This window comes from Ostrea edulis, chromosome 4, assembly GCF_947568905.1.
Source record: "Ostrea edulis chromosome 4, xbOstEdul1.1, whole genome shotgun sequence".
NCBI classification, from domain to species: Eukaryota; Metazoa; Mollusca; class Bivalvia; order Ostreida; family Ostreidae; genus Ostrea; species Ostrea edulis.
Window position 1 is genome coordinate 57507262 of NC_079167.1, and position 27745 is coordinate 57535006.

Below are 27745 nucleotides of genomic sequence, written 5' to 3' on the forward strand. Positions count from 1 at the left end.
GGGTTGTTTTGGTGAATTTTATACACTGCACTCAAAATTACAAACTCTTGAATGACTGGAAAACTGACCAGTCTGTAAGAGCCCAGTATTCATAGTAAAATTGTAATCCTCATTGAATAAGGTTATACTCTGTTTTCTCAATGATATTGACCCAGTGCAATGACTTGATTAGAGTAGAGTTCATTGTACACTGGAAGATATAAGTAACCACGGTGTCGCGTAAAATTCTAACGTCCTCAGATTCACATTATACGTGACCAGCAGTAACAATGTTGGTGGACAAACAGGGTTGATATATCTGCTACAACTTCGCGGTGGGAGTGTAATCACGACACTCAAAAACCGATTACTTTGGGAAAACAAACTTTCAAGATTCCTGAAATATGAATAAGACAAGAATGGCAGATTGTCAAATCTACATAACTGCAAGTATGTGAGCAACAATAGACTGGTTTATATCAGTACATTGCGAAATATCAACATTTTTGTATTCTATCGCGATACAAAATAGACGTAACCCCCCCCCCCCCCCCTTCAAAATATTGTGTGAAATTACCTCTCATTGATATTATCTGTTGGTTTGGTTCTTTTCATGTAACGAGAGTTGTCAGAAGACAACATATCTAGACCAATAGCTTGCCGGGAAGCGTGACCTTACTTACCCTAAACCAAGGTTACAAGTTTTTGAAAAGTAGATAAGAAACTAAGGTTACTAGATCAAAGGTCTTGAAACCGAATGAAAAGCATGGTCATTAGGAATATATATGTGAAATATCAAAGCCCTATATCCATTGGTTCATAAGACATATTATAGCCAAGTGTTCCCATTCAAGTATGATGCTGACATCTGGACCATAACAATAGCTATCGTCCTCACGAGCTAAAAATTAAAGCGTTTATCGAAAAGTGAAGATAACAAACAGTGATCAATCTCATAAATCCTACAAAGAATACAAAATTTAAGAGCAGGGCAAACAAGACCACTGTACACACCAGAGGGGGGGGGGGGGGGGGGGGGGGGTGTCAGATGCTTCCCCAGTTGAGCGCTAGCACCCGCAACGAGCTCTATATCTTGATCAGGAAAACAAACTAAACTGTAGAACGACTTAACAATTGGTATGAATCACACCAGAGAGTATTTGACCTAATTATGCAAATTTGATAATTATGATGACAATAGAATTTGTGAAATGATGATTTAAATGAACTGTTGAAAATCCTGTAACATTAACTTATTTGTTAGTAGCCTGCATGGACTAAACAATTGATCATACGCAAGACATGCTCTCGCATAACGGATCATTTGAGACATTAACACCATATGCTGGTGATAACAAAATACTGCTACATATTAAGGGAAGTTGATTATGGAGAAGATGAAGTCATCCCATTTGTTATAAAGTTTAGTTGTTAGTTTGCTGTAAACATCTTTGTTCAATAAAATATCCAATTATGAAGCAGATATGGAAGACTCGTGGTGTATCTTATTCCGAGTTCACTGGGATATATTGAATCAACATATGAATGAAAATGAGCATTGTTCATATATAAAACATCATCAATATATCTAAATGTCCAGCTGATGGCCACAGCAAGAGAATTTTTTCGTCTCATGTAGAAGCTTTTGAATAAATTCTGCCTTATAACAATACAAAAACAGGCCAGCTAGTAAAGGAGCACAATTCGTGCCTTTGGGAATTCCAACAGATGGTGTACAAATGATAGCGGCAGAATCAAAATCGCTTAAAAATTGAGAACTAAGACCAATTATAAATAATTGTTAAGAAGACATTAAAAGTTGTTTATCTTTCAGTACAAAGATGAAGAACAATATTGCATGTTAAGCTGAATAATAGTAGAATTGATTAAATATGTATCCTTTATTAAGTCACTTCATCACGATACATATTGTGATATGGTCAAAATGAAAAAAAATGAAGATAACGAACAGTGATCAATCTCATAATCTCTCGATAACCTCGTGATAATCTCAACTGTATCGCTACATCCCCTTTACTACAACTTGCATCCTTTTCACGTATTTCACTGATAATAGGCACACCAATATTTCATTAAAAGTCTAAGACATACTGTAGGAAAATTGGTGTTCACAATAAAAGGTGGTCAGATGGATGAACAGATAGACAGACTAAAAATGATGGCATTCCTGTCCCTTCAGTCCCAATGAAAATAATGCCTGAATAGACAACAAAAGTTGTCAGAACTGTGTAGGTTCGCCCTGTACTGTTGGAATATAACCCAACTCAGATCTGAAAATCTGTGATTCTTGTATCTCCCTTCTAAAATTCAATAAGTGTATAATATATATAGTATGTCTTCTGTACCAGCTCCAATAAAGTTGATGAATGATATGTAATGCCAAAAAAACTTTATTTCTTTCTTCGCTGGTTAGAATCCTCTGCTAACTGTTGGGCATATGCCTCTCTGATACACTTAAATGCCTTTAAATTAGCATATGGTGTCTGTGTTACAGGATCAAAGTATTTAGCTGATAACTTAGTGACTGGGCAGAACTGTTTGTGGGGAACTTTCAATTTACACTGTGAAAAACATTCACGGAAGTTTCTTTCATCTGTGAAAGTTATGAATGTCCTTGAACACTTTTCATTTTCATCCAGCCTCCTCTGTGGTTCAGCACTGAAAATATATAAAAATAGATCACCTTTAAAAGTCCAGTAAGTATATTCCAATTTTTGGCCCAGAGGGCATACAAAGGCACAAGTTACAAAATTAAGGACGTGATGTTTCCGACATTTTCTCTAAAATGATTTCTTTGACCTCGTTGATATGAAGTGCTCTCGTATTTTTTTCTATATTGTAGTAATATTCAAATCAATACTTTGTATGTCCGACAGCCTGGGTACCTCAGTGGTTAGATCACCTAACTAGTAATGCAAAGGTCCTGGGTTCGAATAACCACTTGTTCCAAAGATTTTTCTCACCCTTTGCTACAGTAACGGTACAGTAACAGTAATGTCTATTTATACAACTTACTGTAATACATAAGAACTGACTTTATATTCTTACTTGTAACAATCAGGAACTATCAAAATATACCAACTCTAAAACAAACATGGTAATATACCCCTCATATTTTTTTGTAGAAATGAGACAGAATGCAAGTAAATTATACGCGAAATGTCACGAAAATTATATATCATTGAGAAACGTCCATAGATGAGAGATTCTTAAATGATGCTTAAATAAAGAAAATTATAATGATACATAATCATACAGATAATGGGCACTACATGAAGATGGTAACACCACAGAAATATATCCAAATAATGGACTCTACATGAAGATGGTAACACCACAGAAATATATCCAAATAATGGACTCTACATGAAGATGGCAACACCACAGAAATATATCCAAATAATGGACTCTACATGAAGATGGCAACACCACAGAAATATATCCAAATAATGGACTCTACATGAAGATGGCAACACCACAGAAATATATCCAAATAATGGACTCTACATGAAGATGGTAACACCAGGGCTCAACATTAACTTTTTTTCCTACTTGTCCATTCGGACAAGAGACAAAGATATTTACTTGTCCAAACTTTAACTTCACTTGTCCGGATTTTTTTTAAAAAGGATATAATATCGTCAACTTGAAAACTGTATTTAATTTACTTAATATATAGTCTATTTTAATACCTGCTTGATTGATTGTTTTTTATCTTATTATCTTGATAAAAACAACAAATGCATAAAACAAAATTTTATCTAGACTTCCCATCTTGAATCAATGACTTCGTAAGATCCATGGATGCATTCTCTCACCATCTCACCAGAGGGCGCGCTACGTTGTGGAGCGTAGCGTAACGCTCTTTGGTAAGACTGCATGATTGCAATGGGTGATTGAAAGTAGTACGCAATAAGTGAACACCAATCCCGATTGAGTTTGACTCAGCTAGTTTACATAGCGATCGAAGTTCATTTTCCATGCATTATACATGTACTTCCGACTCTCAACTACCGATAAACTTTTCACAAAATTGTTTGGAGACTTCTTTACATAAAAAAGCACTTGTCCAATCGGACAAGTGCCCATCAATATTCACATGTCCGAAATGTTTTTCCACTGGTACCGGACAAGTGGACAAACATAAATGTTGACCCCTGAACACCACAGAAATATATCCAAATATATGGATCGTACTAAAATGTCAATTCACCAATGTAGGTTTCTCTAATTTTATGGCATCACGTTTCAACTCAATTTGGTAATTAATGATTTGTTTTCATTAATCTTGAGTCATAATCTTTATTTGATAAGTTATATAAGATTCTAGCTTCTTACAAACATCATAAAAGAACATATTTCTCTCATCCTTCTATAATTGGACAATCAGTAAGGAAATGAGATTCATCATGCGATTCTTTTTTATGTAATCAAGGCTCGTGCCATATTTTTGTTTACATATAGATTGCTTAATAGAAAATAGCATGTTTAAACCAAAATGAGATGTGCTAAACGCTAGAAACTATTTGATTGTGTTCAGAATAAACTTTTAAATTAAAAAAATCTCCTTTAAACAAAACTTTTACTAATATATTCAACCTATGTAAATAAAAACATGGCACAGGCCTTGTTTACATAACAAAGAATTGTGAGTTCTGTATCTGCCACGTACCTTGACAGCTGACATTCAAATTTTTGTTGACTATTAGAAATGTGTTAGTTAAGCATTTTAAACATTAAAAATGAAAAAATAAAATTTGACAGCACTGAGTAACATGGAAGATTCTGTACCATTAACAAGTCTATGCCAGTATAATAAAATATAATTGAAATAACTGCGCAAAACATGGGAAATCTACCTAATTATCAAATTATTGCAAAATTAGTACATGTATTCTTTCCAAAACACCCAATATTAAAGTGTTTACAAAACTTAATCTTTTCTTAGTGTTTCCCATATCTCACAGCTGCAGAAGGTGATAAGTTTTACCATATGATCAAAAAGATGTAAAAATATGTCATTGGAGGATCTGTTAATTTTATGTCTTGGCAAAGTTAAACACTTTGCTTTATAAATTGGAGAAGTCAGCGCAAAACCAAAGAAAGATAACTCTATAAATAAATTATAGCTATTTGTCAGCCTCAAAGCTAGATCTCAGAGAAAGGTGTATGTAAGATATGACTGAGCCCACTCTACACACACAAGACAACCCTATAATATTGTCTAAGATATGACTGAGCCCACTCTACACACACAAGACAACCCTATAATATTGTCTAAGATATGACTGAACCCACTCTACACACACAAGACAACCCTATAATATTGTCTAAGATATGACTGAACCCACTCTACACACACAAGACAACCCTATAATATTGTCTAAGATATGACTGAGCCCACTCTACACACACAAGACAACCCTATAATATTGTCTAAGATATGACTGAGCCCACTCTACACACACAAGACAACCCTATAATATTGTCTAAGATATGACTGAGCCCACTCTACACACACAAGACAACCCTATAATATTGTCTAAGATATGACTGAGCCCACTCTACACACACAAGACAACCCTATAATATTGTCTAAGATATGACTGAGCCCACTCTACACACACAAGACAACCCTATAATATTGTCTAAGATATGACTGAGCCCACTCTACACACACAAGACAACCCTATAATATTGGGAGTTGTCTTACCTGTCATCATCCACACTGATTTCTGGTTCTGGGGGGATTTCCTCTATTAGGGGCATTGTCAGCGAATGATAACGAATGATTGGCCCTCTATGCATCTGTTTCTGAATGCGGTTTTTCTTCTTTTCAAGTTCCATTCTTTGGTAATTTTCTTCAATGATATCAAGTTTAATATATACATACTCATATCATTTATCGATGAATACCGTCCCTCAAAAAAAAAATCCCCACCTCAAAATGATTTCTATGACTGATTTAATATGTATTTCAAATATGTATAAGCATGATATTTATCTAGAAAGCCAGAGTGCTGCTGAAGATCAGTCACAGATTTGATCCTACTCCCCAGCAGTCCTGTACACTCACCCAGAGACGTCATGTTCTCCTCCTCGGTAATCTTGGCCTCCTCCAGCAGCTCCTCCTGTGTTAACCTCCTGACCTCTGACACCCGTTTCTGAGCAGCCATTTCCTTCAGCATCTTGGCTCTGGCTTCTCTCTGTTTGTCTCTCTGTTCCACAGCTTTGGATTTCTCTGATGTTGTGTTTCTTAATTTCTTCTTTTCTAGTAATAATAATAACATTTATTTTACAAATAAGGTCAATAAACTATTGTTGAACTCTGTTCTATTCTATGATAAATCTATAGTTACATTCATCACCATCAAATATTGTCCTAAATGTACATGAAGTTTATATATAGTGATTTTTTAAATATAATTTTGCTCTGACTTATTGTAATGTTCTAGGACAGCTGCAATATACCTGGAGTATGTTATGCAAACAACATTAGATATATTTTTTTCAAGAATTAGAGATATAAATCAATCAAGAGGCTCTTGAGAGCCTGAGAGTTGTCCAAAAGCTGAATGTGTCAGCCAATCAAAATCCAAAGCAGCTATAATTCAATTCAAATAACTTCAACACATAATAACACTTCATCAGGACTATTAGAGCTGACTAGAGCAACAATGTTATCAGGTAACTTAAAATGAAGCTGTTTTGGAATGATTAATTTTTCTTTCGTCAAACAAAGACAATGGTTGCCATTTTGAAATTACGTTCACTCAGAAACACTACACCACTTCTAAGGAATCACTAGATATACATTCATATAGATTTTCGTGACTGGGTATGCAACCTTTCTGGAACTTTGTTAGCTTATACTGGGATATAATCAAGGATGCTAAAAATATGCAATACCAATACAACACCTGGGGAAATGACAACATCAGTCAAAGTCCCAAAGCATCTTTCTTTAATCCCAATAATCTTGTACATTTTAAAAATATATATTCATTGTATCTACATTTGTTGTGTCATTTTGTTACATAAAATACCAAGAGCAAATATTCCCAATTTCATATCTATTTTTTGTGGTACATGTATTACATTTTTTATATGAAAATATAGAAATTCCAATTTCATGTGAACATTTCCAAAGGTCAGAGGTTATAGTATTTCAGGTCAAAGATGTCATACTGTAGGGCATATTGTTATGCATAATTTGTCTAATACAACTGTATGCCTCAGATGTAAATACATGTATAGGTAACATAACTAAATTAAGAAAAGTAACCCCCCCCCCCCCCCCCCCCCCCCCCGGACAGGTAAACAACCAAATCTACCAAGAAAGTCTTATGTCTACATGTGACTATAAACCCAGTCCATTGTGACTTCTTTTTTTTTTTCCCACCTTATTATCAACACTAGCAAGGCGGAGAAGAGTGCACCCCCCCCCCTTTTTTTTGGTCTAAAGCATTACATCCCACCCCTCCTAATTTTCCTTCCCAAACTTTGTGGATGGTATGATGTCCTTTGATACCTGTATATGTATTTGCTCAATCGCCTTCTCATCCTTTTAACTCGAGATTCATTTCACAGTGCATGTCAGATTATTCATGTTTTAGTGTAAACCTGCTTTACCTGGTGTATGGTATATTTGTACTTTTGAAACTTTTTCTGTTTTGGGTTTGGGCTTTTTCTCTTCAGTCTTCTTCTTCGCTGGTGGCTCCTGTATAAAACAAAATAATAAATCTATTACAAGGTTATAAACAATGGGCAATATACATGAACTGATTTCTGCTTCAAATTATTCCATTATGGAGAACTTTGTCATATCAAATCCACAAACCTTCTGGTTTAAAGATTGGTGCCCAACCAACAAAAGCTTCTCAGCAAAGAGTAACTCCAACTACCCCCCACTTTTTAAAAACTAGACATCTTTAAAAAGGACCCAATAAATAAATAATCATATACCTGAATGTACTGGTAACAAAGACTATATATATATCACATAAATAGCAATGAACTCTTAAATGAACATAACTGCCCTAAGTGAAGAAATATTTAATATAGAGCACAGAAAATTTCACTTTATTTAGATACCCACTTCCGCCCCTACCCGGGGTTGAACTCACGACCTGCAGAACCAAATCTCCTAGCAGCATGTAACCAGCGCGCTAGACCGCTCGACCATCTAGGCAAGTCAAAAAACTTGCTTTCGATGACGATGGAATTCTCGCCACGCTGTCATACGCTACACGGTCATTGAGAATGGAAATGGGATACAGTTATTAACGTACATTTAAGAGGATCATACATGATACACATTGCAATCGAAATATTTATATATAAAGCACGGAAATAGCAATGAACTCTTAAATGAACATAACTGCCCTAAGTGAAGAAATATTTAATATAAAGCACAGAAAATTTCACTTTATTTGGATACCCACTTCCACCCCTACCCGGGGTTGAACTCACGACCTGCGGAACCAAATCTCCTAGCAGCATGTAACCGAGCGGTCTAGCTTTTCATCCAGTATAGAAATGCCAAAATAATCTCCAATCTAATTTTATAAAAAATCAGATCTAACCGTTACACTGGAGAAGGATCTGACATCATTACATTTGAGGTCATGTTATTGACCCCAGTGTCATGAATAAGTCAATAAATATTGGACCAATAGCTTGACAAAGAATCAAGGACCAATCAGGAATTGTTTTACTGAAGCAGATTGTAAGTTCACAAAAAATAAAATAAAAAGATGTCGATCCATGAAAGGTTTAAACGAATTCCAAATATCTGTGTTAAAGGAAGATCTTAGATATTTAAAAATTATAAATCCATTATCATTAAAATATATTTTATGTGGCATTCTAACATCGCTCATGGCTGCTGCCATCTTCTTCGATTATTCTCTCACGCTTCTCGGTAATTATTGACATGCATATAATAAATAACAAGTATGTTCCAATCTAACAGCAAAATTTACATGTTAGCAAAAGCCGTCATTTGATTGGTCAATGTGAAAGGTGAAATAACATGACCTCAATGCTGTCAGATCCTTTTCCAGTGTATTGATCACAGATCTGATGAAATTGGGTAAATCTCTGTCTGGGTTTGATTTTATTGAACTAATGTATGTGAATATATAACGAGTCTGTACTTTTACAATTCATAATAGGCAATGTTTACAAAATCTTGTGTTTAGTGTTTTTCTGGTGTAAAAATGCACAGAGCAATCCCAGCAACAGTCAGCAAGTCAAGCACATACCTTGTAAGCTTTGGTGACTACTCTTCGCTTTTTCTTTGGACCCTCTTCGTCATCATCACTTTTAGGTTCATCATTTTCATCTATACTTATATCTGAGTCTGTGTCATCGTCATCAGATTCCTCAGACTCATACACACCATCATCTTCTTCCTTCAATCAACAGAACTACAATCCTGAGTAATGTACATATACATGTAGATATATGCAATATTCAAATTTGTATTATGTGGATATCATATATCATATTCAGATCTAAAATGGATGCAAAGCTAAAAATGTGTACATATAGTAAAATATTTCATAATATGTCATGAATCAATCGCAATGACCATTGCTTAATTTTATTTACTTAATGGCTCATACATCAGTTATGCCAAGTTTCATTCTCATACTTGTTGCTGCATGTTGCATCACATATTCTGTGAATTAATAAGCATGAAACACAAAACTTGTTACTTTCTTCATCTAATTAAGCAAACATTGGCTCAGGTGTCCATTGATCGCTGGTCAATATGTACATGTAAGTAACAGGACTAGCTGTGTTTGTGTTTCTCACACATCTGCCTGCTTGTATTCATGATAACATGTGACTACCTTGTTAATGGTGAATGTATAAAAAGTAATCAATGTCTGGTTTTCAGGAATGGCCAGTATCATGAGAATTTCTGTGTAGAGAACAGATAAGATTCTGGTTGGGACTTTCAAAATAGGCTGATTAGAGGGGCTGGTTTTGAGAGTTCCGGGGGGAGGGGGGGGGGGGGGGGGGGGGGGGGCTGGTTTTCAGAAGTGTCACTGTAGTTGATAGTTAATGTGATTTTGTCACCTTGAATGGTGAAACAGTCATCATCTGTACAGTGAAACGCACTTATAACAAAGTGCTGAGGATGAACAATTTTGATTTGTTATAAAATGTAATTTGTTATATCTAATGAGTTCATAATATGTTTTAAAACTACAGAGAAGAAATATCATTTTGCTGTAAGCATGAATTCATTATAAACATGATTATAGTAAACATAAATTACTGCTTTTATTGGTTAATTTGCAAAAATTTCCAACTGCAGCAAATATCTATTATACTGTATTTGAATTTGATTTTTTTCCCTTCTTATAATATGATTATAAAGTATTAAAATGAAAAATATTTACTTACCTCATCTGGCAACCATATTATTTTCTATTGTCCACACATGAATTTACTTATCCCGCGCAATCTGACACCTGTTATTAAATGTTGATTGTTGGGTTATCAATTCATATATGTACAAGATTTTTAAGTCTGTATCAATGATTATCCATTCAGCAAAATATTCATATGCCTTGTCCTTATTCTTCTACATAAATTCAGATGGATCAGAATCTACATCAACAGTTGTCAGACTGTTTGGACAAGTAAAATTCTCAAAGCGAATTTGTGAAATGCTGATATGGTTGCCCTATCAGGCAAGCGACATTAATCCTACCTTTGAATATTTTGGCAGTTTTATTTAGTGCAGATCTAGCTGCAATAATGTAGCCCTCACTGATTTTTTTTATTCTGACATTTTTGGGAGAGGACTACAATTCCACAGGATCTTTGTAATGGTGCAAAATATTTTTATGAATAACCTGCAATAAGTTCTGTGTATTTGTCTCCAATGTTGTTTACACTAAAAAGAGTACCAACTTTGTGCTTGAGCATGTCTTATAAAGGTGTTTTTCATTAAATATGATCATGTACCACATGTAAAATTCTTTGTCTGTCCCGTCATGCTTGTTATCGCGAGATCTCATAGGTGGATTAACTGAAAAACCTAAACATTGACAATCAACACAAAAATGTAGTTACTCCAGTCATTCCGACAAAGAAAGGAAAAGGATACGGTGCCGATGAATTCGTTTTCTCCTCTGTACTCGTCCATTGATGTAAACACTACCTAATATGGGTATATGCAAATAACTTGACAACCAGAAGTTAAGCTTCAGAACATTAAACATGGCGCACAAATTTGAATTGAGAAATTGGAATATATCGAAATTGTTAAAAACAGTAGAATAGAGCCTCACAAATCATAAGGCCAAAATAAAATATATGTGTGTTTCCTATTTCATTACCCACATAAAATAGGTAGGGTAGGTAGGTAAAACATTTTATTTTATATCAAAACATTCTATTTGAAATCTTAGTTTTTGATACACTTTGAATACATGTCTATATACATTACAATCACTTTTCAAACATTTTCAATAATTGTCAAAATGTAAATCAGAGAAACTTAAATGCGAAATGAAAAAAATTCCAGTTTGAATACTGCAGAATTTTATTTCATTTACATATACATTGTCAATAAAAAAAATTTAAGGTTGGCAGCAAAACTGTAGGTAAGGTCAGGAAACACACATATATTTTATTTTGGTCTAAGTTGAAGGCTGTAAATGTATATATATTGACTAAGAAACATAGAATATCATTTTATTTACGTAAACAAAGCCAGCACATGTTTAGAATGATCGAAAAAGTTGAGTGAGTGGCACCATTACAGAGATTCTAAAGAGTTGTAACCCCCCCCCCCCCTTTTAAGGTAACTCCATACTCGCAGTTTTATCTGATACAAGTTTGAAAAATGTATTTATTTCCATTCATTAGAGTTAAAACTAACAAATTATGAAATAAAATACATATGTCATCACACTTTTTAAGATACGAGACGTACATAAACAGAATCATCTATCACCGTCAGAAAATTGCAATTTTCCTTAAACAGCGTTATCAAAATTTCATACAAACTGGTTATGACGATATAGCAGCATTCATAACAATTTCATGAAAGTGTATCTTCACAAAAATATACAAAATGTCTGTAAAAATAAAGGAAATCTATCGCATAATAGACTTGATAAAGAAATCAATAGAAACAGAGTTATTGCCCTTGGATTCAATATTTTAAAACGTATCATTGATTATTCATCTATAATTTGGACTTTTGAAATAGTCTATTTTTAACAAGATTTTTTACAATAACTATCGGGAAAGACTCAAACAAAATTTATGTTCCTATCACGCATAAATGTAAAGAAATCATTGATTTTGCAAAATCTGATGACATCACAGGAGGGTGGAATTACTTTAATACAAGTTTCAGTGTAACTAAACACATTATTTTATTTCAGTGAATATACCTCATTAAAACCTCCATAGGTGGTTTTGTAGAATTCATCCTCATCTTCTGCTTCAAGCAGACGGGCCATTTTGCTTCCTGCATTGATTCTCTTTTCTCTGCTACTTGCCATTTTTATGCCTACAACATAGTTACAATATATCAAAACCATAGTGCTTTGTGATTTTAAAATTAATTAAAAAAAATTATTCTACATAAAATATAATTTTACTTTATATTCACATTATTGACTTATTCCTGTACTATCAGACTATTAATTAGCATACAGCTTTTTCCCCCCCTTATATAACTGGTACTGATAAACGGCACCATTCCCAATGCCATAAAAACATTGATTTTTCCTCAAGTTTGAAACTAAAAATTCCCAATTCACTTGCCGAAAAATTTACCGCTGACATCATGATTTACTTTAATAATCTGAAACGTACGAGTTAACTAAAATGTTCACTTTCAGTATTAAAAGAAAGTACAGATCATGGCAGTGTGTGTGTTGTAGAGCTACAACGATTCTAGAATGAGCGAACAACAGTTCCTGATGTCACATAACAGCCAATATTACCGTAAAAAATTCTTTTTTTTTTAGTTGAAATCATTTGCCGATACATTGGTAGAAAATTCCCAATTTGTTTGATTTTGACCCTAATTTTCCTAATTGAATGGGTACCCGTAAAAAAAACGCTGGCATACTTGATTCTGATAAAATCCAACCGAATCAAACTAAGCCGAGTATACCCAGCGACATGCCAAGAATGAAGTGACCCGGCTACAGTACACCAGTAATGAAAATGTTGACATTCTATAATTGTGCAAACATTATTTGACACAAATGACCAACATATTTACAGATCATGTTTATTTCACCAGCGTACCTGGACTAAAAATATTATGTCTCTCGATACTACTGTTTCCATGCCTTGGACGCCAGCTTGAAGCCACTTTAGCCTATCAAAATTTTCCAGCGGAATGCATGCGCAATTTTGGCTAACAATTAAGTGTCGCCAGCTAACCTGAATGCGCAAGATCGTTAGAATCAAGTATGCTATATCTGTGTACTAAAACTTATTTACACAACAGAACCAAGACAGGAATTAATCAAGATTCTTTTGAAATGCACTTGTAAAGGGTACCATTCCTCTTTTGACAAAATAATCAATATTTCCCTTTAACAGTTTAATTGTTGATAACTAAATTGGAGGAGACATAAGATAGTTCTAATTCCCACAGGTGCTTGGGTCACAACATATGAATACACATTCAACCTTGTATACATGTAAATAATCACATATGTATAAGGTTAAATGTGTACTCTTATGTTATGACCCCATAGGCGTAGCTTGGGTTCGAATATTACCGAGGCAGGGGGTCTGGGGGGCACAGCCCCCCAGAAGCTATCGACATTTTAACAACGTAAAAGGTGTTTTTTTTTTTTTACCGAGGCAGCTGCCTCGGTTGCCTCAATGGAAGCTACGCCACTGGACCTAAGCACCTGTGGATTATGTTATACTAGCCAGTACTAGTGCCAGTAGTTTGTTTGTAAATTGTCGAACGTCCCTTGGAATATTAAATTGACAGTACACTATTCCATAGATCCATTTTTCTGAACTTATTGATAAAATTGTTAACTCCTTTGCTTTATATTCAAAGTACATGTTATTCATTGTATACAGTAATTACCTTTATTTTTCAATTTTTTGTGTGAAATTTTTCTCCGGCGATGCCGCTCATGCAGGAAAATTATCAAGAGAACGATCCCGATGTGATTTACAATGTAACTCAAGCTCCCATGCCCGACACAACAGAATTTTTTTTTACAGAATACCATAGATTTTCTCTTCTTGGACTAAAGATATGAATAATTGTGGCCCCCATAACTCGGAATAAATATCTCGAAAAGTTCAACATTGTTGACCACAGGAACTGGTGCCTGTGGTGATTTAAAAAGTGAATAAACGAGAAAACCAGACTTAAAAGTTAAAAAACTAAATAAATAGCACTAATCTTTTCAACATATCTGTATCTTCATAAATTTATCTACAAATGCGCTATAAAAACGTTAAACAGTAAACCTAACATCACATAGGCCTAGCATTGACATCCGATGCATCAGTGGGAACACAAGGGTCACTTAAATACTTTCTCGAAATTATGAATTTTTGTAAAATGTTTCTTCCTGTTATTGTGAAACTGCATCTTTTTTCTTTTTCTGTGTCTGTTCCTACATTTGATATTACGATCAACTTGTCCCTGATGTAAAAACATTTGAGCAAATATAAAAAAAACCATCATTATTCGGATAGGGTAAACCAAACAAAGGCACCAACTTTTGATCCCTATATATTGGTATCAGGAGAACTCGTGACCAGGGCAAATCAGATCTTAGGACGTTGTTGTACTCATTGCATTGTAAATTTAAAAAGAAAAATGGGTATTAGTGCTTCTTATTGAATATTCAAAGTATGTTAAACTTGACCTTTTTGCACTTAAAATTTACACGTTGGTGTCAACCCAACATAAGAGACATAAATCAATCTTTAGACTACATCAAATAGATATACGCACTCATGTCTTCTAAGGGATAGGTCAATATTTATTGGGGGTTGGGACCGGTACATTCCATATTACCATTTTTCTAAAAAAAAAAAAAAAAAAAAAAAAAAAAAAACAAAAACAAAAAAAAAACCCTATGTCCTATCTTCTAAGAATACAAAAGAAAGTTGCTGTCCAATATCAGATGTGTAATAAAAAAAAGTGTTTGTCCTATCTAATAAATAAATATATATGTATAATTATTTAAACACCATTTCTACTTCATTTCAAAAAGGTATACGGAATTATCCGTAGTCAAAATTAGTGTGCCAAGAACGGCCTAACAATCGGTATGAAACAAGTCAGACAGCATTTGATCCAATGATAGGTTGTATTGACACACTGTCAATTTATTAAAGATGTGTTTAGACTTTAGTTAAATTCTGGTCTGTGTATCCCTCAAGTTATGACCAACATGATACACCATTTTTATTTTCTATAATTGAAATCCATACTCCATGCATATGGAGCGCCAAATTAACATAAACTCAAATAATTGAAAATATCTTCAATTATTTGAAGATATCATCAATTCAATTATTGCTCTCTTTAATTGAATTAATGCGCGCATTAAATCAATTATTGCTCTCATCAAATGAATTAATGCGCGCTTCAATTCAATTATTGCTCTCATCAATTGAATTAATGCGCGCATCAATTGAATTAATGAGAGCAATAATTGATTTAATGCGCACATTAATTCAATTATTGCTCTCTTCAATTTAATTGTTGCGCGCATTAATTCAACTAATGAGAGCAATAATAGATTTGATGCGCGCATTAATTCAATTACTGCTCTCTTCAATTCATTTGATGAGAGCATCAATTTCGTAGAAATATTGCTCGCAATAATTAATTTAGAGCTCGGTATAAATAATTGATGATCTCTTTAATGCAATTGAAGATATCTTTAGATAATTTACAATGCTTTTGTATAAGGAATTAATGCGCGCATCAATTCTTTTAAAGAGAGCAACAATTCAATTAAAGATATCATTAATTCAATTGTGGATATGTTGAATTGAAAATATCTTTAATTATATAGTTGCTCTCTCTAAAAGAATTATTGTTCTCTTCAAATGAATTAAATATATCATTAATTCAATTGAAGAGAGCAATAATTGAATTAATGCTCGCATTAAATCAATTATTGCTCTCATCAAATGATTTAATGCGCGCATTATATCAATTATTGCTCTCTTTAATTGAATTGTAGCGCCCATCAATTCAATTGTTAATATCATTAATTCATTTGAAGAGATCATTAATTCAATTAAAGCGCGCATCAATTCAGCTGAAGAATTAATGCTATCATCAATTCAATTAATGCGCGCAATAAATCAGAATTGAAGATATCATTAATTATTTGAAGAGATCTTTAATTCAATTGTTGCGCGCATCAAATGAATTGATGATATCTTCAAATAATTGAAGATATCTTCAATTATTTGAGTTTATGTTAAATTGGCGCTCCATACATGCAAAACTTACATGTAATTTTTGCAATTTTATTCACAGCTGAATACTTCTTTCGTGATTTTCAAAGGTCCAGTATTTTATTGCAAATTATCTCCAATATATTCAACTTGGACATAAAATAATAGATGCATACAATTCAGTATTATTGTTTGTAAGATAGTTGAATTAAAAGTTTGAAATACATGTACTTTATGATATATTTTGTTCATTGAAACATGCAAAAATATATATATAGCTGTCTTGGGTATCATTGTTGAAAACAAAAAAGTCCTAGCCGTATGTAAGTCAAAATAAATGTGTGCCTTTTTGCATTTTGCACCGGTCCCAACTCCCCAATAAATATTGACCGGTCCCTAACAATATAAATATTTTAAAAATGCTAGTATATTGGAAATAACTAATGACCTTTTTGCACTTAATCTATCGAAATTCATTACATCGAATTTGAGAATTCAAAAGAATACATTAAGAGTATTGTCAATTTTTATACCTGCACTTTCTATGTCCGAGAGGTTAGAGCGTTCGCATCGCATGCGGAAGGCCCGGGGTTCGAATCCCGGCCGCGACAGACCTAAGTCGTTAAAACAGGTGGTGATAGTTCCATCGCCAAACGCTCGGCATCAGGTGTGAATGTCACGGGTCCTCGGAGATGACCTTAAAAACGGATGTCCCATGTAACAGTAAGTGTGGCACGCTAAAGAACCCTCACTGCTCAATGGCCGCAAGCGCCGAGCATAGGCCTAAATTTGAAGCCCTTCACCGGTCTTAGTGACGTCTCCATATGAGTGAAAAATTCTCCAGTGAGACGTTAAGCAAGATACAATCAATCAATCTATGTCTTAGAGGTAGAGCGTTCGCCCCGCATGCGGAAGGTCGGGGTTCGAATCCCGGCCGCGACAGACCTAAGTAGTGACAATTCCATCGCCAAACGCTCGGCATGAGGTGTGAATGTTAGAAACGGATGTGATTGTTCCGTGTCACAGTAGGTGTGGTACGCTAAAGAACCATCACTACTCAATGGCCGTAAGCGTCGAGCATAGGCCTAAATTTGAAGCCCTTCACCGGTCTTGGTGACGTCTCCATATGAGTGAAAAATTCTTGACAGGGACGTTAACTAAACAAGATACAATCAATATAAAGAAAGTATTGGCGTTACCCTAGTCCGTCCGTCCGTCTGTCAAATTTCTTCTTCCTAAAACTCCTCTTTTATTTTAAGCAGTAACCAATTAATTTTTTGGAATATGATAGATGGTGCCCTGTAGATGTGCAGTAAGGTTTTGGAATATTCTATTTTACCCTGGGGCAAAATGGAGGTAAAAAAGACGTTTTTCTACAAAAGCCTGGTTCCCAGAACTCCTCTTACATTTTACGCAGAAGCCAAATAATGTTTTGGATAATGATTGGTGACGTACTGTAGATCTTCGGAATTTTCCTTTTCGCCTTGAGGGGCAAATAGGGTGGAAAAACAACGAACAAAATTTTGGTACTCAGTGCAGTTTGTCATGTGCAACAATAATATATTTGCATTAGGTTTTGAAATCTCAACCATTTTAAAGATGATCAAACAATTAAAAAACTATGGGATAACCCCGGGCATTTACCCATCCGAATATTCAATGCATCTTGATATGTGTAGTAGGAATATATATATATATTACTTACCCAGCAGAATACACAAGAAGAAAATTTAAAGACTGATGGACCAGGGTAAGAACAATATATCCGAACTTTCTTTTTAGAAAATGTGGGTATGATGAATGGTATTCGAATGCATTCACTTGTGACCACAGAGCGGTTACGAAGTCTTTGCGTTCAGATAAATCGGTGTCAAAAGAATCTCTGAAAAAAATGTCCAAATTTTTCAGCTGCTGAAATATCAGCATTGACGGACGAGTTGGAGAAAATAAAAGACATATATTTCAAACACAAAACTGCGGAGTTTTCAATGTTATGAAGGACACTTGGGGAGAAAATTCAACAGATTATGCCCGGTTAGGGTAAGAAATGAAGAAAAAGTGGACATGCCTAAACAGCGAAAATAGGAAAGGGTTGGCTGTGGGATATTCTAAACAAATATTGAAGTCATCACAAAGATCACACGTTGCGGTATATGAAGCTTATTAGTGATATCCATGTCCAGAACATTGTTTCTGTCCCTAAAACCACCTTCCTTACCTCTGAATAAGCTACCTGTATTTTTTTTTTTTTTTTTAGAGTAAAACAAATCGCTACCATGTTCAGTATAAACTTCAGACAAGTACATGTATCAAGATCTAAGATTTTAAACGATCTTAATTAAGATTATCTTATGATATGACAGTTATGTGAAAAAGCGGTATGATTTTGGTCTGAAGACAGATCTTAGTCATATTTTGATGGACCCGTACGATTTCACTAGGAGAACTCGTACATGTATTCTGTCTGGGTAAAAGTTCTGTGTACGAAATCTCCAGAAGTGGTATGTATATGGTATATCTATACACACATGCCCCCATGTGGCTATCTTCTACATTTTATTTGTATAAAATTTGCTTTTCACCTTTCTAACGAAAACTACATGTACATGTATACAAAATGTACATGTATTTTCAGTATATTTGGATCTCGCCTTTTTTTTACCAGGATATTTTTAAAATATTCAAGAAAATCACCAACATCCATGTAGTCCCATTCTAGACTTACTTACTTACTTAGGCCTGCTGTTCCGTGAGGAACATAGGCCATCGACGACAGTCCTCCAACGAACACGATTCTGGGCTGCTTTTGCTGCGTCGTGCCAGGTCATGTCCTGCGCTTTTAGTTCTGCCTGGGAGTCACGCCTCCAGATGTTTCTTGGACGTCCCCATTTTCTCTTGCCCTGCGGATTCCAGGTCAGGGCCTGGCGTGTGGTGCTGGGAGGTGGCTTCCTTAGGGTGTGTCCAATCCAGCCCCACTTCCTCCGTCTGATTTGTATGTCTAAAGGTTCCTGCCCTGCTCTCTTCCATAGTTCTTCATTTGTGATCTTTTCAGGCCATCGGATGTTGAAGATGCGCCTGAGACAGGTGTTGTAAAATGTCTGGATCTTCTGCAGAGTTGTTTTGGTCGTTCTCCATGTCTCTGCTCCATACAGTAAGACGGACTTAACATTGGAGTTGAGGATCCGCAGTTTGGTATTAATGCGGATGTTCTTTGAGGCCCATATGTTCTTTAGCATGGTAAACGCTGCTCGTGCCTTGTCGATTCTTGACTTGATGTCGCGGTCTGTACCACCCTGTCTGTCCATCACACTCCCCAGGTAGATGAAAGACTCAACTTCTTTGATGGGATCACCACCAGCTGTGACTGGTAATTGGACAGTGGTGTTGATCTTCATCAATTCTGTTTTCTTCAAATTGATCTTGAGTCCCGTTCCTACTGATGTTGTTACAAGGTGAGTTGTTTTGTCCTGCATCTGACTGTGGTTATGCGAAAGGAGAACCAGGTCATCGGCAAAGTCGAGATCGTCGAGTTGTGTCAGGAGTGTCCACTGTATACTATTGTTCCTGCCTGATGTGGTAGTCCTCATGATCTAGTCAATTACCAAGAGGAATGGTGACAGTGAACATCCTTGTGGAACTCCTATCTTGACCTCAAAACTCTCGGACATCTGGCCAGCATGGGTAACCTTGCATGTCATGCCTTGGTAGTTGTTATGAATCAGGGAGACGAGCTTCTCGGGTACTCCATAGTGTCTCAGTATCTTCCACAGTGTCTCACGGTCCACGCTGTCGAACGCTTTTTCGTAGTCGATGAAGTTGATATAGAGGGGTGACTTCCACTCCAGTGATTGTTCGATGATGATGCGCAGACTGGCTATCTGATCAACACATGATCTGTTGCGTCTAAGACCAGCCTGCTGGTCACAGAGCTTTGGGTCCACTGCCTCTTTCATCCTCTCGAGAAGGATCCTGTTGAGGACCTTGCCAGGCACTGACAGGAGCATAATTCCCCGGTAGTTACTGCAGTCCCTCAGATCTCCCTTCTTTGGTAACTTAATGAGGATACCTTCTTTTTATTCCTCCGGGATGTTCTCTTCCTCCCAGATCTTCTCGAAGAGGTTGTGCAAGATGTTAACAGCTGTCTCTGTATCAGCTTTGATGGCTTCTGCTGGTATCTCGTCAGGTCCTGCGGCTTTTCCATTCTTAAGTGTAGTAATTGCTCTCCTGGTCTCTGTCTTTGTTGGCTTGTCACAGTCGATCGGGAGGTCTGTATTGGCTGGTTGTATGTCTGGAGGCATATCTGGTGTTGGTCTATTCAATAGCTCCCCAAAGTGTTCTACCCATCTCTTCAAATGTTCTTCTGTTGTTGTGAGAGGATTCCCATTTTTGTCCTTCACTGGCTTGTCTGTCTGCTGGAACTTGTTGGAGAGCTTCTTTGTGACCATATACAGTTTTCTCAAGTTTCCCTGTCTCGCTGCTTCTTCAGCTTGTTTGACCAGGTTGTCAATGTGATCCCGTTTATCTTTCCTGACGCTTTTCTTGACTTCTTTATCTGTGGTTGTGTATTCCTCTTGAGCGTTTGCCCTTGCTGCTCTTGTCCGGCTTGTGTTCAGTGCCGCTTTCTTTTCCTTCCTCACATCCAGTTTCCTCGTGGTATCAACAGATATCCACTCTTTGTGTTGAGCCTTTCTTCTGCCGAGGACTTCTTCACATGTGTCTCGCCACATTTCCTTGATGTGCTGCCATTGGATCTCGATGTTGGTATCATTATTTTCTAGCTGGTCTTGTAGCGGCTGGAATCTGTTGGACAGGCTGAGGTGGAATGCTGTCCTCTCTTCCTTTGTTTTGAGGACACTCACGTTGTACCTTGTCCTCATGTTTGTCGTGTTGTTAAACTTTTTAAGGCGTAGTCTTACTGCCGTCATCAGAAGAGGGTGGTCTGATGAAATGTCTGCTCCTTTCATCACCCTGATATCTTTACATGCTCTTCGAAATTTCTCGTTGATGCAAATATGGTCGATCTGATTCTCTGTAACATGGTCAGGGAATCTTCATGTAATTTCAGGTGCCCAGAAGTGTTACTATACATATACATACATACATACATACAGTGGAACTTCTCTAAAACGACCAGCTCTTGGACTGAAAAAAAATGGCCGATTTAGAGGGATGTTTGGTTTACCGTGAACTTGCATTTAGAGACATTTTATCTCAATTTTCATTGGATATTTATTCCTCGTACCACGAACCATATAATGTAGTATTTAAGAACTATATTCTCTCTCTCTCTCTCTCTCTCTCTCTCTCTCTCTCTCTCTCTCTCTCTCTCTCTCTCTCCCTCTCTCTCTCTCTCTCTCTCTCTCTCTCTATATATATATATATACATAAATATCACAAAGTCGATGGAATATACTCGACTAGTTTCTTCAAGAGTATGAATATACAGTGTATATACACATGTATATTGTTATTAGAAACGCGGTGTCCACGATTTTACGGAACAACCCTCAATAAACATGGAAGAAAGTATTGATTGGCATTCATCATAAGAAAAAATCCATAGTAAATTTAATATAAAAATTATGAATAAAACATGGGAACTTTAATTAAGAATCAAAAATAGCGAATCTCCTTTAAAAAAAAAAAGTAATAATTTCACAAATCAAAACGCGACAGAAATTACTTGGTAAATATATCCATCATATTTGCAGACTCTCAAACAATACCTGTAATCCAAATTGGTTAAAGTCAAAAGTAAAAATTACTTCACTCGATCAATTTAAACAAAAATGGAATTCAGACTATCAGATTTTATCAAAAGATACGAATTCTAAAATGTGCAAGGATGAAAGGTGAAGACAACGAACAGTGATCAATCTCGTAACTCCTATAAGCAATACATAATAGAGAGTTGGGCAAACACGTACCCCTGGACACACCAGAGGTGGGATCAGGTGCGTAGGAGGAGTAAGCATCCCCTGTCGACCGGTCACACCCGCCGTGAACCCTATATCTTAACCACGCAAACGGAGTCATCCGTAGTCAAAATTAGTGTGCCAAGAACGGCCTAACAGTCGGTATGAAAACAAGTCAGACAGCATTTGACCCAATGATAGGTTGTATTGGTAAACTAGATTATTATAACGACCATAGAATTTGCAAAATGCTGACTTTAAATGAGACTGTTGAAATTCCTACACCATCAACTTGTTTTTCAGTAGCCTGCCTCGATTTAAAAAACCTGATCATACGCAGAACAAGCATATCGAATCAGTTGAGAGATGTAAACATCATATGCAGGTAATAATGGAAGATTGATACATAAGTATGGGAAGTTGACGATGGAGAAGCTGAAATCATCCCGTTTATCATAAAGTTGAGTTGTTAGTTCGCCGTTAATATCTATTTTCAATAAAATATCTAAGTATGAAGCTGAAGTGGACGACTCTGTGATGTCTTTTATTTCGAGTAGACAGGAATAATATCAAATCGACATATGGATGAAAATGCTAATAGATATTACGTCGTTCATATTGTTTATAATATATTAATAGCATAATACATTTAAAGATTATTTCCCAGTTTGAATTTCCCGCGATATTTCATGTGTGTATTGAACTATTCCCAGAATGCACTGTATTTTGTTTGACTGCCATTTTTATTAAACTTGTTAGACTGTTCACACGTGTTTCTCGAGCTCCCGCACTAAACATGGTGTCAGAAGACTTAACACAGTAAGGAAACGCCTAGAGACTGTAAGTGTTTTTCAGGTGACATTTCCGATATTCTGAACCATTATGCCTAAATTCAACCCGCCAGAATCGTTCGTCTTTAGCCGACCAAGCGAGTGGCCGGAGTGGAAACAGCGATTTTGCAGGTACCGAACCGCCACGAAACTTGACAAGGAGGATGAAGCCATCCAAATTAGTTCATTGATATATGCCATGGGACTGCAGGCGGAACACATAGTTAAGTCTTTCGTATTTGGTGACGGGGAAGATGAGACAAAGTTCGAGGTAATTCTGAAGAAGTACGATGACTATTTTGTACCCAAACGTAACGTGATTCACGAAAGGGCCAAATTCCACCTGAGATCGCAAGCTCAAGGAGAATCAGTCGAAACTTTTATTCGTTCACTGCATGAACTCTCAGAACATTGTGATTTTGCTAACAGATCCGAGGCAATCCGAGATAGACTTGTTATTGGCATCAACGACAAAGGACTATCAGAGAAACTGCAGCTAACCAAGGATTTGACTCTTGAGAAAGCGTCAGAAATGGCCAGGAATTCTGAATTAGTGAAATCTCAAATTAGAGATCTACAATCCAAAAATTTGGATGCGGTACGGGTGAAACGTCATACTCAAGATCCGCCACACCAAGTAAATCGTGGAAGAGGTGCGCAACGGACTCGCGGTGGACAGTCTAGTCGCGGCAGAGGATCTAATAATCAGAACCGACAGAATGCGAATTTACCGTGGTGTGGAGCGTGCAATCGTAAACATTACGAGGGTCAGTGCCCAGCTCATGGACGGCGATGCAGAAAGTGCAACCGTAGGAATCATTTCGCAGTGTGCTGTCGTTCCAACACTGTTGCCGGTGTTCGTGAAATTGTCGACGACGACAATGATCATCATGACTACTTTCTAGGTTCAGTGACCGCGTGCAACGAGGGAGAACCGTGGTTTGTTAAACTTAAAGTTTGTGGTTCAGAGATTCCGTTCAAGATTGATACTGGTGCTGACATTTCCATCATGTCAGAATACACGTACAAATCGCTACCATTTCAACCAAAATTACATGTGAACAACAGCAAACTACAAACGCCAAACGGTGATCTTCACTCACTTGGAAAATTCAAGGTTACTACTCGACATAAGAATCATCCTTATTCATTTCATGTAGTTGTGATTCCAAGCACCGACTCTCAGAATAATCTTCTATCAAGATCAGTTGCGTCTACCATGGGTCTCATTCAGAAGAGAGGAAGTGTCATAGAACATCACGGTACTATGAAAGGTGACCCAGTGAAAATTGTTCTCCGATCTGATGCGCAACCGTATTATGTTACGACTGCTCGACGAATACCGTTCGCTCTTATGCCGAAAGTGAAAGCAGAACTCGACAAACTAGAAAATGATGGTATCATTCGTAAAATTAATGAACCTACTGACTGGTGTGCACCAATTGTTCCAGCAACAAAGAAAAACGGTGATGTGCGTATTTGCATCGATCTGAAGCGTCTTAACGAAGCCGTTAAACGTGAGTACTACATGCTACCGAATCTGGACGATATCTCTCCGAAATTAAGCGAAGCAACCATATTCTCTAAATTGGATGCAGCATCAGGATTTCATCAACTTAAACTGCACGAGGACAGTCAAGAATTGACTACATTTATTACTCCTTTTGGAAGGTACTGTTACACGCGCGTACCGTTCGGAATCTCGTCAGCACCCGAGATATTCCAAAGGCGCATGGGAGAAGTACTATCTGGGTTGGAAGGCGTAGAGTCGATAATAGATGACGTCATCATCTATGGATCTTCACTCAATGAACACGACCGCAGATTAAAAGCAGCATTGGATCGTATTAGAGATGCAGGGATCAAGCTAAATCCCAACAAGTGCGAATATCGAAAGGAGAAAATTGAATATTTTGGACACATCATCTCGAAAGATGGTGTTCAACCTAGTCCAGAACGTGTGCGCTCTATTCTGGATTTGCCACCACCGACTAACATCAGTGAGTTGCGTCGTATTATCGGGATGATCAATTATCTTGGTCGATTTGTTCCTGATCTATCCAGTATCATGAACCCTATCAATAATCTGTTAAAATCAGACACAGCGTGGACTTGGGATGAATCTCAGCAAAGTGCGTTTGACCGTGTGAAGAAACTCATTACAGAAGCGCCAGTACTTGCATTTTACGATATGACTCGACCCACTATCGTTAGTGCGGATGCAAGTAGTTTCGGTATCGGTGCAGCGCTATTTCAAGTTGTGGATGGAGAGACTAAACCAATCGCATTTGTGTCTCGCACACTTACCGAGGCAGAGCGTAATTATGCGCAAATTGAGAAGGAATGTTTGGCCGGAGTGTGGGCATGCGAGAAATTCGACCGATACCTCATGGGAATTGGATCATTCGAACTGATTACGGACCATAAGCCGTTAGTACCGCTGATTAATACTCAAGATCTCAATAAAGCGCCATTGAGATGCCAGAGATTACTGATGAGATTACGTAGGTACAATGTCGTAGCGAAACATGTTCCAGGAAAACAGCTCGTGGTTCCGGATACGCTTTCGAGAAGTCCTCTCAAAATCAGTGATCAAAGCAATACTGTTGAAGATGTTACCGCATACGTAGCGTCCGTGGTCAATACGAAACCATTATCAGATAAGAAATTGGAAGAAATTCGTAACGAAACATCTTCAGATCCGATTCTACCTGACGTCATGAGATACACTATGCAAGGTTGGCCGCAAAAAGAAAATTCATTGTATGCGGAGTTGAAACCATATTTCGCGCCAAGATTCGAATTCTCAGTGTCTGATGGTATACTGTTCTATAGAGACAGACTAGTGATTCCAGAATCCCTGAGAGCTGATGTACTCGCAGCGATACATACAGGCCATTTGGGACTGAACAAGTCAAGAGAGCGTGCAAAGTCATCAGTATGGTGGCCTGGATTATCAAGTGATTTGGAACATTTGATCAGGTGTTGCGAGTTTTGTAATACCAACCGTCCGTCACAGCGTAGTGAGCCACTTAAAACTACTCAGCTTCCTAGTCGTCCCTGGGTAAGGGTTGGAGCTGATCTTTGCGAATTACAGGGCAAAAATTACCTTGTAGTGATGGATTACTTTTCTCGGTATTTGGAGATTGCCTACCTGGACAATATCACAAGTAATCACGTAGTTGGCAAATTAAAGAATATGTTTGCCAGATGGGGCATACCCGAGGAACTTGTTAGTGATAACGGTGGACAGTTCAGTTCGAAATCATTCAGACAGTTTTCGATTGATTATGGATTTCATCATACATTCTCCAGTCCTCATTATCCTCAAGCAAATGGAGAGGCAGAGAGTGCGGTTAAAGTAGCCAAACGAATACTCAAACAGCCGGATGTATTTCTAGCCCTAATGGCTTACCGCAGTACCCCCGTACATGCGACAGGTACTAGTCCATCTGAACTCATCATGGGACGTAAAATCAGAACTACCGTTCCGATTTGTTCTGACCAACTAGAGCCTGGATGGCCGGACCTAGGAAAAGTTAGGGAAAAGGACAGACAATCCAAAAACAGGATGCGTGTAAACTTCAATCGTATGCATGGAGCTCGCACTTTAAAACCACTTTACGTAGGTGACCGTGTTAGGGTGAAAACTGATAAAGAAAAGTCTTGGGATGAGGCAGGAATCGTCACATCTGCTGATTACGCGAACCGCTCATACTTTGTGAAAACTCTCAGTGGAGACCTCAGGAGAAATCGTAAGCACTTGCTTCATGTCAATGATGAAATGCAAGATTCATCTGTGCCAAGTGATTTTCAGTGTTCTTCCGCTATGGAACCGGAACCGGAAATTCCGATGGGGAACCATAATTCAGAGGAATCGCTGTGTACCGAAACAACCACACCACTTACCAATGAAACTCCGAGTGTACCTGTTACGAACATTCCACAGAGTAGCACTCCACCAGCTACCGTAAGGCGTAGTGGTCGCGAAATAAAACGCCCCAAATACCTAAGTGACTATTTGCTGTGAATTTATTCATAAGTCATGTCAGACATTTTGAACAGTTTTGCTATTTTGCTATTCATTTACTTTAATGTACATGGTATTCATTTTTGCACATTTCACTGGAAGTGAATAGAGACATTACACAGTTGTATGTAATTATGTTATAAAGACAGTCAACTCTAATCATTATATAAAGATATTTTGATACATTGAAAAATTCAATTCCTATGTACTGTACATCTATTTTTGCTTCAACTATTCCTAATTTTGGTAAAGATAAATTTTTGAGATTTATAATCTTAAGGAAGGAGATGTTTATAATATATTAATAGCATAATACATTTAAAGATTATTTCCCAGTTTGAATTTCCCGCGATATTTCATGTGTGTATTGAACTATTCCCAGAATGCACTGTATTTTGTTTGACTGCCATTTTTATTAAACTTGTTAGACTGTTCACACGTGTTTCTCGAGCTCCCGCACTAAACACATATACTTGTATCTATATGTCGCATTGAAGGCCACAGCAAGAGATTTTCGCTACCCA

General features: G+C 36.8%; 2 protein-coding genes across 2 annotated transcripts; one reads left to right on the forward strand and one right to left on the reverse strand.

Annotated features, from left to right (window-relative positions):
• Positions 1-1865: 1865 nt before the first annotated feature.
• Positions 1866-14194, reverse strand: LOC125671211 (vacuolar protein sorting-associated protein 72 homolog). The gene is made up of 7 exons (XM_048906744.2): positions 14099-14194; positions 12426-12544; positions 9267-9416; positions 7633-7720; positions 6077-6271; positions 5714-5861; positions 1866-2658 (listed from the first exon to the last, which is right to left on the reverse strand). Exons 2-7 carry the CDS (start codon positions 12534-12536, stop codon positions 2391-2393), a joined length of 960 nt encoding a protein of 319 aa, XP_048762701.1. The 5' UTR covers positions 12537-12544; positions 14099-14194; the 3' UTR covers positions 1866-2390.
• Positions 14195-23243: 9049 nt separating this feature from the next.
• On the forward strand, positions 23244-27221 carry LOC125669067 (uncharacterized protein K02A2.6-like). The gene has a single exon (XM_048903513.2). It carries the CDS (start codon positions 23244-23246, stop codon positions 27219-27221), a length of 3978 nt encoding a protein of 1325 aa, XP_048759470.2.
• The last annotated feature ends 524 nt before the right edge of the window (positions 27222-27745 follow it).

What these genes read in the sequence shown, in the direction of transcription:
- LOC125669067 (XM_048903513.2), top strand. Translation starts at nt 23,244, where the DNA reads ATGCCTAAATTCAACCCGCCAGAATCGTTCGTCTTTAGCCGACCAAGC.
- LOC125671211 (XM_048906744.2), bottom strand. Translation starts at nt 12,536, where the DNA reads ATGGCAAGTAGCAGAGAAAAGAGAATCAATGCAGGAAGCAAAATGGCC. An exon ending in CCTATGGAGGTTTTAATGAG is followed by an intron (nt 9,417 to 12,425) that starts GTATATTCACTG and finishes TGTTGATTGAAG; the next exon opens with GAAGAAGATGATGGTGTGTA. An exon ending in ACAAATATACCATACACCAG is followed by an intron (nt 6,272 to 7,632) that starts GTAAAGCAGGTT and finishes TATTATTACTAG; the next exon opens with AAAAGAAGAAATTAAGAAAC.